A 13243-nucleotide genomic window follows, 5' to 3' on the forward strand; every position below is an offset into this window, starting at 1 on the left:
GTCCCTGGTCCCCGCCCCCATCCCCTTGGGGCTGAGGCTGCGAAGCGCCGCCCCACGCCCACGAGGAAGTGGCTGCGAGTCCCAGAGCCGGTTCGGCGCGTCGACTGCCCAGAGTCCGCTGCCGGGGCGCCCCGAGGTGAGGAGGCGCGGGGGTTTGGTGGCTCGGAGGTGGAGGGCCGGGGGTCTGCCTAGATGTGAGGGGAGTTTGGGTGGATACGGGGATGAGAGGGGCGCGGGGAGGGGAGCCTGAAGGGGAGGAGCGGGGGAAAACCTGCCGGGAGATCTGGGGGCGTCCGGAGGGGAAGGGGGTACCCAGTAGTGAGGGGGTACGCGGGGGCGGAAGCTCCCCAGGAGGTGAGTGGGGAGCGGGCGGCAGGCCGGCCGAAGAGTGGGCAGCGCAGGGCTCCCCGCACCCGGCGCCCTCGGGGCGGCGAGATCCCTGGCCCACGTTTCCCCCTCGTCCCCTCCCTTGCTTCCCCACTTCCCTGACTTTTCCCCACGGTCGGTGTCCCCGTTATTTCAGGCAGCGAGGGCCCCACGCCCAGTCACTTCCCCCAATCCTCCAACCTTCCGGGTTGCTCCAGCGGGAAATGAGCTGGCGCCCCCGCCCCGCCCCTCTCTCCTCCCGGCCGCCCCCTCCCGGCCCCGGGAGCCAGGTCCGAGGCGTCCTGTACCGGCTGAGCTGGACCCGAGCGGATCCGATCCGAGTGGCCCCTCCCCTGCCGGCAGCAGCTGGGAAAACAGCCAGGACACCCAGACGAGGCAGGGCCGGGACCGCGGGCAGTAACTGTAATACAGTAATGAGTAGCGTGAAGCAGCAGGAGAGCTGGAGGCTCTCCCCAGCTTATTCCAGGCTGTCCCCAGGCTCCTCCCGCCGGGCACCCGGCGCGGTGCTGCCCGATGTTTAAGAGCACCCATCACCTGTGAGTCCTCGGGGCCCTAATACGAGTGCCAGCTTCTGCTTTCACTGGCTGATGACCTTAGCAAACCACCTCATCTCTCTGGGCCCCAACTTACTTGCCTTATCTGGAAAATCGGGAACTTTCAAGTTGTGAGACATAAATATGATAATATGTATAAGGAACTTGGCAATATGCCAGGCACGCACAGTATAAGTGTGTGCTGCTATTGTCACTGTTATTATAAGGCTTGCCTATGTTTATCAAAGTGGCTGTCCAGGTGAACCTGTACTCTTAAGATTTGGGGTCAGAATGTGCTGTGCTTTTTAAGAGCTGTGTGACTGAGCAAATCTTGGCTTTTGTGTAAGTCTCAGTTTCCTTCTGTACAAAACAAAGGTTAAAAAAAAACAAACACCAAAAAACTTCTTAGGCTTGCTTTAGGGGTTAAAGAATGTACGTCAACGTCCTGGGTAAATCCTGGGCACTTAGAGATGCCAAGAAAAGTTAGTTTATTACATATGTGTTTGTATGTAATCCACATAGGTTTTTTCCTAATAAATAGTATCCCAATGTGTTAATATCACATGTACTCTTTCCATATCTCTAGTCATCTGGATTTTTTTATCCTGTCACCATTATAAAGAGGATTATTTTGGACATATTTGCTTTTTTAAAAGTCAGTGGCTGTTTTCTTAGCACAAAAATGACTTTATGCCACCAGTGTTAACAATCTTAAATTCCTGTTTGTGTTATTCTGTTCTGTTTGTTCCTACCCAGTTGTTGAGCGTTATCACATTGCTCTTCAGAAAGGCTGAACAAATTATTAATAGCAACAAATGAGAATTTCTCTACAGTCCTGCCAGCATTGAGTTTTGTGTGGCTTTGGTTTTTGTTTTATTTGGATTACTTTAACTGGAGCTTTATGGTGCCTTGTGATCGTTTTCGTTTGTGTTTCTTGACTTTGCCTGCTTTTTAAGACCTTAAGAGCAGATTTGGGGAGAAGGGATTGATTGGCTGGGTTTTTTGGGGTGGCAAGGGCTGTTCTACACATAACAGGAAATTGAGTAACTGCTTAGCAGGCTGCAAAATGGCTCACTAGCAGCTCCCTCTAGCCAAACTCTGAGCTGGGTGGGGACTTCCCTATATGCCTGTGGAGCCGAAATCCTTGCCTCCAGGCAGCTCCTGCCTGGATTAACCTCAAATACAGCCAAACCTCTGGATTCAGGGAAGGCTAGTAAAGCTTGTCTGAAAGGATGAAAAATCCTACAGCCGGTGCCTCATCCAGCCCCAGCCTTTTTTGAACGGAGATGTGAAGAAGCATTGTATGAGGGCACCAGCCAGTACAATGAACGCAGCACTGTAAGGAAGGAGTGCTGAGGCATGAGACCCTTGGCCGGGCAGCCTGAGGCTTCGCCTAGCTTGCTTTGCTTTGGAGAGGAGCTATATTCTCCCTGAATCCTCAGAGGACCCTCTAGATTGCAGGTTTCCAGGATTTTCTAATCATTGACCCTATCAGGAAAAAAATTTGAGCACATGCTCCCCAGCAAATATTTACAAATTTCATCCATATGCCACTGAAGTAATATGGCATATCCGTTATAGAACATCCCCTAAGACAGATATGAAAGAAAGGATGTGAATCGTTCATTCAGCCACATTCAAGAAATATTTATTGAGCATCTACTATGTGCCAGGTACTATAATTGGTGGTGGGGATACATCAGTGAACAAATACCCCTGTCCCCCTGGGGCTTACGTACATACCCCAGGGTGTCGTCTTTGGCACCCCTTGATGGAGACCCACACCCCACTTTGAAGAGCTATACCCCCTCCCAACCCTCATGCCACGCTTCTCTGCCCTCAAACCCCCAGCTGTGGATGCTTCCCCAGTCTGGAAAGTACTGCTGGGACCACAGAAAGATGCTGGCTCCAGTCTAGGGGGATAGGGAATCTCTCAGAGTTTGGCCGATGCTCGCCCAGCCTCACTCAGTTTCAGGAGTGATGGGAGACACTGAGCACTTCATGTGAATCCCACGTCCCAACGCCATCCTCAGGTCCCCCTCCTGTCTGTCTTCAACGGTCACATGGGCCCACAGAATGCTGGCTCACAGGGCCATGGTGACAAGTGCATGGGTGCCCCAGAGGCCAGAGCCTCGGCCTGCCTTTGTCTCACCACGAACCTTCTCTGACGCATTGTATTGTCAACACACTTGGGCACAAAAGCCCTGCCAGCATTTTCCTATGCGGGAGGTTGGCTGGTAGTGAGCCCCCCTCCCCCTCTTGGTAGGGTAGAGGTTTTCCTGGGAATGATTAAGTCAGAGTTCCTCAGTCAGGTGGCCCTATGTGAAGGCTGCTTCCCTGGATCTGACCACAGGGACAATCCAATGATTCCTGAACTAAGAAATTACGCACAGCCCTGAGGCTACCGTGGCTGGAAAAGCCCCTCCCCTCTCTGGGCTCCAGCTTCCTCATTTGTAGCATGTGGGGGTTGGGAATCATTGCTGGGGCGCTGCTGGTTTCAGATGCTTTGCAGAACTTACAAAAAAATAAGAAAAAAAGGGAAGTGCGTCCTCCGCTCTCCCACTCCCTTCACCCATACCCCTGCTCCCTTTAAGGTGTTGCTTCAGCGGAGTAAGAAGTAGTCCTGAATTCATGCTAAAATGTGATTGGCTGATGTAGTCTGAACTTCCCCTGTCTGTCCCCCTGTGCCTGTGGCCATCTTTCCCAGCCCCTCCTTCTCCCACTTGAAAACCTTTGGATCCCAGGAAACAGTGGTCAGGGTTCCCCAAGTCCTCTCAGCTGCATCTTTTACTAGCATGGGGGCCACTGTCCTCGGCCATCCCAGCTTTTCCATCTTCACCGCCTGGAATTCTGGAACATTATGCTGGACAGGCTTTTACAGCCTGGCCCAAGTGTCTGGATGCTGTTCCCGAGACCTTGCAAGAGGCAGAGATGCCGGCCACACGGCGAATGTGTGACATTTGGAGCTGGGAAGTTGGTTCTTCCTGCTGACCAGCTCTGAGCCTGAACCTGGGGGCCAAGAACCCCGCTGCCCTTGGCTGCGGCCTCAGTGTTTCTTCCTTCTGGATCTCCTCGGACTGAAGGAGTCAGGAGTGGTTGGCCTCAGCTGGAGTCCAGGGCTTTGGAAGTAGGCTCTTGCCTTGATGCTGCCATTGCCCTGTTGGTGACCTTTGAAAATGGGGGTGAGCGGAGTAGCATAGCTTAGCAGTCAGACAGGCCTGGTGCTCCCACTCCTGAGTCTTGTCGTCTGTGGTGTAGACAGTGATGAAACCCTGCCTCAGCAGAACGGATGCAGCACTGGCCCGGCCCACATGCACCGGAAGCTTGGGGGAAATCCCCATCAGGCCTGCTAACCCGAGTCCACAGCTGGAGGGCCACTTCCTGGGCCTTTGCCCTACACAGAGAGGCCTTATAAGGAAAGAGGCTGGGGAGGCAGCCATGGTGGGAGCAGTGTGCTTGTGTGCGTGCAAGGCCGAAAACGTTCCATTGTGTGCATATGGGAGCAGTGTGCACACGTGCGCGTGCAAGGCTGAACACATACCATTGTGTGCATATGGGAGCAGTGTGCACACATGTGCACGTGCGTGTGCAAAGCTAAAGACATGAGCATGTGTGGCCTAAAAGCCTGGGCTGCTGAGGAAGATGTCACTTTGGTCTTTATGGATGAGTAGGACTTTGCTGACTAGAACAGGGGTGGGTATTGGGTGGCGTGGAGAGAATAGCACACAGGTGTGAAATGTGGGCAGAAATGGCCTTGAAGGCACATCCACAGGAAAGCAGCCTTCCCTGCAGAGGGAATAGCATGCACAAAGGCCAGGAGTTCTGCGTTCTCCAGGCACTCTTGGCTGAGGGCAGCAAGCTCAGCATGAAGAACAGCCTGGAGGGAGGGGATGGCCTGAGAGGGTAGTTGCTGGGAGAAGTCAGCCAGTCCAGGGCAGAAATGAGCAGAGCTGTGTGGGGAGGGGGGAGAGCAAAGGGAGGCTGTGTGTGGACCCCCCCCTCCGCAGGCCCAGCAGGCTCCCTTGCAGCTCAGCCAGCACTGCTGAGCAGGAGGAGGGGCGGGGGACGTGCCAGCCCCTCTCCAGCAGGGAGGCCTGCGACTGCCAGGGCTGTACCTTCCGTGCTGGGCCCAGTCTCCCTCCTCCAGGCACCGGCTACCCTCTGGATCCTCATTCACCCCAAAGCCAGGCCACCTTGGGGCCCCAAAGACCCCACTACCCACTCCAGGCGCAATATTGCCCATCCTCTCAGCTGCAGGAGCAGCAAATGAGTTTCTTTGATGAGCACGCGTTCTGTCTGTCTGTCCGCCTGTGCCCTGGCCCACAGGCGCCTGCAGACCCACCCAAGGAGAGAGGGGAAGACCAGGGCTCTGGGTGTGGAGGGGACTGCTCTGGGTTCATGACAGTGTTTCATTTCATCCTCTCACCCTGTCCTTCTGGCGGGGCGTTCCACCTATGAGAAAACGAAGGTACATATGATGGGTGATGGCTGGTCTGGCTCAGGGTCCCAGCACACCTCACTCACGGCAGTGGCTTCACCCCGCCACCCACACCCCTCCCCCACTACCCCACCCTTTGTTCCCTGGAGCCTCAGAGATATCCCATGACAGTTGTCATTTTATGAGGAGGGAACCTGAGGCCCCAGGAGGGAAGCAGGGCGCCAAGCCAGAGTCAGGAGGCAAGGTGGCCCCCACTTCCTTCCTGTGCAGTGGGCTGAGGCCTGATTCTGGGGCAGGGGCAGGACTGACTTGGGTTCTCCCCTCTTGGGCACAGAAGCTGAGAAGCCATGGCCTACCACAGCTTCCTGGTGGAGCCCATCAGCTGCCACGCCTGGAACAAGGACCGCACACGTGAGTGCCGCTGGCCCCCAGAGCACGCACACATGGGCGTTAAAGCAGCCAAGCACCCTGGACTTGGACTCTGAGGGTCGGCTGTCCCCCTCCTGCACCCTGGGTCCTGAGTACTTAGGAGGGAAGGGATGCACAGCTGAGATAAGCAGGGGCAGCCGGGCGAATGGGCGTTGAAGGCTGGAGGTGAGAGCAGAGCCTGGCGCAGGCTGGGCCGTAGGTACAGGGGCTCCCAGGCTGGGGATGAGAACCGAAGATATAACCTGCAATGGCTGGTAGTGAGATGAGCTGTGCAGACCAACACATGGGGTAAGGGAAAGCAGTGGAGGCAGAGGCGCTGATTTCAAAAAGATGGCCGGAGAAGGCCTTTTGGAGGAAGCGATGTTTGTACTGAGACTCAAAGGAGGGGAGGCAGGGAGGGGCAGGTGCAGAGGCCCTGAGGTTGGGCAGCAGGCGGACTGGCTGGAGTTGGGAGCAGAGGGCAGTAGTGAGGGATGGGGAGAAGCTCCCAGAGGTCATGAGACTGCTTTGGAGACATCCACGGTGGTACAGGTGAGGGGTGGCCAGTCCCTGGGGAGGTATCACAAGGGAGGCCCGAGGGCCTTCAGGGAGTCCTTACGAAGCAGAGGAGGAGAGTCCAAGTATCGAAGGACAAGGCATTGTGCAAGTGGCCTGTGAAGGGCGTTCCAGGTAGAGAGGGGTCATGAGGGCAGGGGGGAGCCTGGGCATGCTTGCATCCTCCCACTTCCCACCCGTCTCTCCTGCAGAGATTGCCATCTGCCCCAACAACCACGAGGTGCACATCTATGAGAAGAGCGGGGCCAAATGGGTCAAGGTACACGAGCTCAAGGAGCACAACGGGCAGGTGACAGGTGGGTGAGGCTGGCTGGGATCACCCTCCTGACAGGAGGCAGGGGGAGGGCAGGCCCAGCCAGGGCATCCACCCACTCACTTGTTGGTAGGATAGTTTGGGTTGTAAGTAACAGCCCTCATTCGAAGTGGCTTACGTTAGAAAGGGATTATATTGGTTTGCGTTACTGTAAAACTCAGAGATTTGGGGGGCTTCAGGAAAGGCTTGATCCAGCAGCTCAGCATTACCAAGGACCTATTTCTTTTCTGTCTCTTGGCTTGGCCTTCCAGCATGTTTGGTGATAGCTGGGGGAGCTATAACATCCCCAGTAAGCTCTAGGAGCACTCCCTGGAGCAGCTTTCCTCCAGATTATGGCTTCTGAGCCCCTCCTACACAGACGCTTCTAGAGCTAGCCATTTCTCCTTTGGTGGCTTCAACCTAGTGTCCCATCCCCACACCATAGGCATTGACTGGGCCCCTGAGAGTAACCGCATCGTGACCTGCGGCACAGACCGGAATGCCTACGTGTGGACGCTGAAGGGCCGCACGTGGAAGCCCACGCTCGTCATCCTGCGGATCAACAGAGCCGCTCGCTGTGTGCGCTGGGCCCCCAATGAGAACAAGTTTGCGGTGGGCAGTGGCTCCCGTGTCATCTCCATCTGCTATTTTGAGCAGGAAAATGACTGGTGGGTGCCTGGGCAGGGCCCGAGTGGGTTGGGAGGGCCCCGGGCTGCAGACCAACAGGCGGTGGGCCTAGAGTGCCCCCGAAAGCATCAGATGGGGTATTGGAACCCCTGTTCACATGACACTGAGGAAGTGTGTCCTCTGGATCTTGTCGGTGACGTAAGGGGCTCCCTGCACAGTACTGGGTGTTCCCACAACCCTGTCTCAGTAACAAGGTTACAGACCACACCAGGGCCACCTCTGTGGTCACTGCATTAAGCCCTGCACACATACTGGCATTGACCCCCACAGCCCGCTGGACTGGGCGCCTGTTTTGCCCACTTCACAGATGAGCAAATTAAGGCCCTGCGGCAAAGTCACTTGCCCAAGGCACCCAGCCTGTCACACTCCAGGACCAACTCATAAGGTCTCAGACACATGATAATCTCCCCATGGTCCCTGACGACAGAGGCCAGGCAGGAACTCAGGCTGGAGTCTGGGAGACCCAAGTTCAAATCCCAACAGGGTTGTGAGGTTTAAAGGAGATCGGGGGTAGAGTTCCCACACATTATTGGCCTGAGTGGTGGTCCTGACAGGCCTGTGGGCTGGCAATGCCCAGGCCCCTCCCTTCCGGGATCTCGGTGGTCTGCAGGGCCCAGCTGGAGCCTGGGGCACTAAGACCCCAGGTGAAATAGGGGGGTTGCTCACCTGTCTGTCCCTCTCTCCCCCTACCTGACTACTGTGTCCAGGTGGGTGTGCAAGCACATCAAGAAGCCCATTCGTTCCACCGTCCTCAGCCTGGACTGGCACCCCAACAACGTGCTTCTGGCCGCGGGCTCCTGTGACTTCAAGTGCCGGTGAGAGGGTGGGGCCCTGACATAAACAAGGGAACAGGGATTAGAGAGTTGAGGGGAGCCCCGTCCTGGGAGCCCCACACTTTGCCTTCCAGACCAGCTCTGCTGCCAGCAGGGTGACCTGGGCCTCAGTCGAGCATCTGTGAGGTTTTGCTCTTTGAAGGATCATCGTTGGGTCCTGTGTTCAGCCCACGGACGTCTTAGCAGGATGTGCCCCTTCCCACGTGCTAACGTCAGCAAGGTTTCCTGGGCCCTCTCCCACTTCCTAGGACCCCCCCACCCCTTCAGTTTCTTGGCTTCTGTCTGAAGGAAAATGAGTGGGTGTACTTTTCACACTGAGGTATGATGACTGGGCCAAGCCCTGCCTCATTATCCTAAGGCCTGGAATGTAGAGTCTCTAGTAGCCATTGGCTGTGGTTTACATCTGGGCTTAGCACCCCAGAGTCTCCCAAGGCCTCTAGCTCCCAGCCCCAGACAGAGAGCCTGGGTGTCTGAATGTCCATCTGGGACACGAGACTACGGGAGGCCCGGGAGGCCCCTTTGGAGGCCGTGGGCACAGGGAAGGAGACGTCCTGATAAGGCTCTGTCGGTGGGTGGGGAGCTGGTTGGCTGGCATCCTGATCTGTCAGCTGAGCCTTTGCTGGCCCTGGATGGAGAGAAGCGGGTTACTGAGTGTGAAGGCAGCAGTGTGCAGTAGCACTGGCGGGATGAGGGCAGGGTTAGTTCGAGGTACAGAGCAGAGGAAGGAGGGGTGTGCTCGGGGCTGGCTGTGGGGTGCAGTGGTCGGCACGATGAGGACCAGAACGCCCCTGGGTCTCACCTGTGGATGGTCAGTCTGCAGGTGAGGGTGCCAAGTGCCCGGGAGTTCACAGGACTCTGAGCTGGAGGACCTCCTGGCCGCACTCCATTGCACAAAGAGGGCACTGAGGCCCAGACTTGTCTGAGAGAGAAGATGCAGGTCATGAAAAGCTGGCTGTGGTACCATGAGCCTGACGCGCTGACCCTCGGTGACTTTTTTTTTTGTGTCCATGGACAGGATCTTCTCAGCCTACATCAAGGAGGTGGAAGAGCGACCGGCACCCACCCCGTGGGGCTCCAAGATGCCCTTTGGGGAGCTGATGTTTGAGTCCAGCAGTAGCTGTGGCTGGGTGCATGGCGTCTGCTTTTCAGCCAGCGGTAGCCGCGTGGCCTGGGTCAGCCACGACAGTACTGTGTGCCTGGCCGACGCCGACAAGAAGATGGCGTGAGTACAGGTTACCTGAGGGGGGAAACCACGGCACAGCAGGAGGGGGCCAGTGTGGCTGACATCTTTGTCTCTCGCAGTGTTGCGACTCTGGCCTCTGAAACGCTGCCGCTGCTGGCCCTGACCTTCATCACAGAAAACAGTCTGGTGGCCGCGGTAAGGAGGGAGGGAAGGTGGGGAGCAGTGGCCCGTTAGAGCAGGTCTCCCAGTGAGCCCAGAGATGCCCAGCCAGCTCCCCCTTGGTCCCCCACCACCCCTTTTCCCTCCATATTGATCAGAAAAAGTTGGATTATGCTGCAACAACAACAAAACTCCCCAACTGCAGCGGCTTAACACGGTACAGATTTTTTCTCGCTCCCTTTACATGTCCAGCATGGGTGTTGTGAGGGGGCCCTGCTCAGTGCAGGTGGAGGCTTTGTCATCAACATGCTCCCCAGCTGCCCTGGAGGGAGAAGGGGGACGTGGAAAATCGGGCCCTGGATCCTGACATCTCTGCGTTACTGGCCAGTGGAGATGACAGGGCCACAGCTACCTCAGTGGGTGTGTGGGGGGTGTGCAGTTCTACCAAGTGTCCAGAAGGCACTCCTGCTCTCCCTCCCTCCTGCCCTCCTGTCTGTCAAGTCCCTTTTCACCCCTTAGCAAACATAACGGGGAGCCCAGAGAAAGATCAGGTCTGCTTGGCCTAGAGAAGCTACACCTGTGGGGTGTCTCTCAGGGCAGGTGTAACCGCTGAGCAGGACAGAAGGCCCCGGGCTCCCGGAGGAGTCCCAGACAAGCTTTCCCATCTAGCAGCTGACCTTGCTGGGGTCGGGGCCGCCCTGTGTGCACACTCCCAGCATCTGGTCCCCATAGCTGGGGTCGGGCCTGGATGTGTCTGCAAGCTGGCATCAGCTTCCCGGTAGCTCCACCCGAATCCTGCATCCAGCCTCCCGGGAGCCAGACTCATGGCCGAATGCCCCTTTGCCTCACAACTTGCCTCCAGCCTCAGTTTCCCCCTGTGGAAAATAGGGGCGCTGCGCCTGCCCTCAGCCAGTGCACTTAAATAGCACCCCCTTCTCATCTCAGGGCCACGACTGCTTCCCAGTGCTTTTCATCTACGATGGTGCCGCGGGGACGCTGAGCTTCGGTGGGCGGCTGGACGTGCCCAAGCAAAGCTCGCAGCGTGGCTTGACGGCCCGTGAGCGCTTCCAGAACCTCGACAAGAAGGCGAGCTCTGAGAGCGGGACAGGCCTAGACTCGCTGCACAAGAACAGCGTCAGGTGAGGGGAGCCTGGGGCGGGGCCTGGGCTCCGCAAGAAAGACAGGTGAGGGTGTAGCCAGAGGGGCCGGCCTGGGCCTGGAAGCCGGGCTGATCTGGACTCATCCCAGCAGCCTGGAGGTGCGAGCCCTGATTTAGGGAGCCAGCTAGATCCCTGTAGGTTGCACAAAAATAGTGTCAGGTCGGGGCAGAGCAGTCAGCCACGCTCGGCATTTTTAGGACAGGGCTGTGGCCACCGTCGTCGGGGTGGGGCCTGCGGTTCTCTGGAGTGGCTAGGCAGTGACTGCTGGCTTCTCATGGGCAGAGTCATAGCTGAAGCAGGTCTAAGTGCTAGAAACTGGTGAGATGGTGGCAGAACTCCGGGTCCCGCTGCAGCCTCCTTGAGAAACTAGGGTGGGACTAGGGGGAGATCCTTCAAAACTCCCAAATCCTACCAGCCCCAGGTGTCTGCTCCACAGCAAATAGAAGAAATGTGGCAAGACTTTCTGACCCAGCCAGTTAAACTCTCTTGGCGTTTAGGGACCAAAGTCCTTTGTCCATCTTTCAGCGTTCTTCAGAAGCAGCCATGCCCCTCCCAGCCCGATCTGTCTTTTTCCCATCCTGCCACCCTATTGTCACTACACACCTTCCCCGGACACACGTGTCCTTAACGCCCTGCCAGGCCGTTGTGTGTCCTGTTCCAGTTGCCTGGGCCACCCTTGGCACCTCGCACACTACTGCTGTCCCTAAAGCAGACTCGTGAGCCCGGTCCTGTACTCCTGCCTCCTGGAGGGCACAGTGGGCTGGAGTCCAGCACAGGAACAGGCTGGGATCCATCCCTAAAGCCCTCCTCCTCTTTGCAGCCAGATCTCGGTGCTCAGCGGGGGCAAGGCCAAGTGCTCGCAGTTCTGCACTACCGGCATGGACGGCGGCATGAGCATTTGGGATGTGAAGGTGAGCTCGCCCCCACCCCCGCTTCCCACCCGACTCCCTGGCCCCATACTTCATTCCTGCAGGAAAAAGTACTTGGCACGAGGGGGGAGATGAGAGGCAGCCCCTCGACATCTGGGCCTCAACACACTGCGGGCACCTCCTTTTTAGGGCTGGGATTCAAACTCAGGTCCGCTCGACCCCAAAGACCAAGTTCTCTGTCCTCTGCCCCGCTGGGGCTGGGGTGGGTGTGGGCCAGGTCCCTGCAGATGGGATGTTTGCAGGACCCCTGAGAACCAGCCTGTTCTGCTCACCTTCCAGAGCTTGGAGTCAGCCTTGAAGGACCTCAAGATCAAATGACTGTAAGGAGAACGGTGGCCTCATCCCAGCTGCTGGGGAAGGAAGGGGTCAAGGAGGCTAAGGCTCGCTTTGCTGAATGTTTCTAGGGTACCCATTTGGGTCCCCACAGTGGGGAAAAAGGGGTAGGGGGTAGGAAGCTTTTCTTAACCTATTTGAAGGAACACGTGCCTTTTTCTTAAATACTTTCATTTATTTAAAAAAAAAAAATTCCCCAAGCACTCTGCTGGTCATGAACTGCTTCGAAATTTGGAATAAAAATACAATTGTAGACATGCTCACCTGTTTGGAAGACGAGGTTAGGTTTTGCACGGGCATAGGTAGCTTACTTTGGTTTGCCAGCCAAACGATCCGTCAATCCAAGGGCCTTCCCCCACATGGTTCCTTCCCCACTGCAGTCCTGCCTAGGGGCTGCCAGGACCAGGCGCCTTTCCTGTCATCCACTTAGTAGTTAGATTCCTGGACAAGTGGTTGTACATCCCAGGCTGGTTCTGGGCTTTAACAGAATTTAGTATTTCTCTATTTGATGTTTGCAGTTGGTTTCTGATAAATGCTCATTTTTTAAGACAATTTCCCATTTCTTTTACTCAGAGGGTTATTTTTGTTTGTTTAACCATACACTTTTTAGTTATCTACTTATGGGTTTTCTTTTAGTCTAGGTAATGAGGGGTTTTCTGCAGGCCAGGGTGCGCTAGAGGCTGGCAGCTGTGACATCCCTCTGGGGCACCCAGAGCTGTTGACTTTCAGCACGGTCAAGCCCAGGTGTGGGAGCGGTCACTGGAGTCAGGGGCTTGAGTCCATCTCTGCCACTAAATCCGTCTGACCTCAGGTGCAATCTCCTACGTGGCACCCAGTCACTGATCTCTCAGGACTGTGCAAAGGCTGTTCACGAGGCAGAGCCCCACAGTGGGGGTGCAGGGGCCTGAGGTGCCGTGGCCAAGCCTGCAGGCAGCCCTTGTGACTGTGCTGAGCCCCAGCGTCCCAGCTGCCAGCCCCACACTGGGTGGTAAGGTCTAAACCAGGTAAGGCATGGCAGTCATGCTGGGTATCCATTTTGGGGATACTTCCTTCCAGCACTGAAATCCTGAAGCTGTTAACACCAGGGGGCAGGACAGGGAGGCCTGGTGCTGCTGCCAGCTTGCTGTGGACGTGGGAGGGTCCCTGGCTACCCCAGCCTAAAATCCCTACTTGTTTAAAGGGGAGTGGAGGGGGCCAGCTCTCGTATCCTGCACTCTCGTTTGGATGGCTGGGATCCAGTCCCCAAACCCTGCTCAGTGCCCGTGGACCTTGTGGGGTAGCCCTGCTTTGAGGGACACCACGCCCTGCTGGGTGGAAACAGCTCG

General features: G+C 56.6%; 1 protein-coding gene across 1 annotated transcript; it reads left to right on the plus strand.

Moving 5' to 3' along the window:
* ARPC1B (actin related protein 2/3 complex subunit 1B) lies at positions 1 to 12462 on the plus strand. Its single transcript, XM_033109942.1, has 10 exons — positions 1 to 136; positions 5693 to 5769; positions 6534 to 6638; positions 7080 to 7302; positions 8029 to 8136; positions 9170 to 9376; positions 9457 to 9532; positions 10442 to 10635; positions 11477 to 11567; positions 11865 to 12462. Exons 2-10 carry the CDS (start codon positions 5706 to 5708, stop codon positions 11901 to 11903), a joined length of 1107 nt encoding a protein of 368 aa, XP_032965833.1. The 5' UTR covers positions 1 to 136; positions 5693 to 5705; the 3' UTR covers positions 11904 to 12462.
* The last annotated feature ends 781 nt before the right edge of the window (positions 12463 to 13243 follow it).

This window comes from Rhinolophus ferrumequinum, chromosome 7 (assembly GCF_004115265.2).
Source record: "Rhinolophus ferrumequinum isolate MPI-CBG mRhiFer1 chromosome 7, mRhiFer1_v1.p, whole genome shotgun sequence".
NCBI lineage: Eukaryota > Metazoa > Chordata > Mammalia > Chiroptera > Rhinolophidae > Rhinolophus > Rhinolophus ferrumequinum.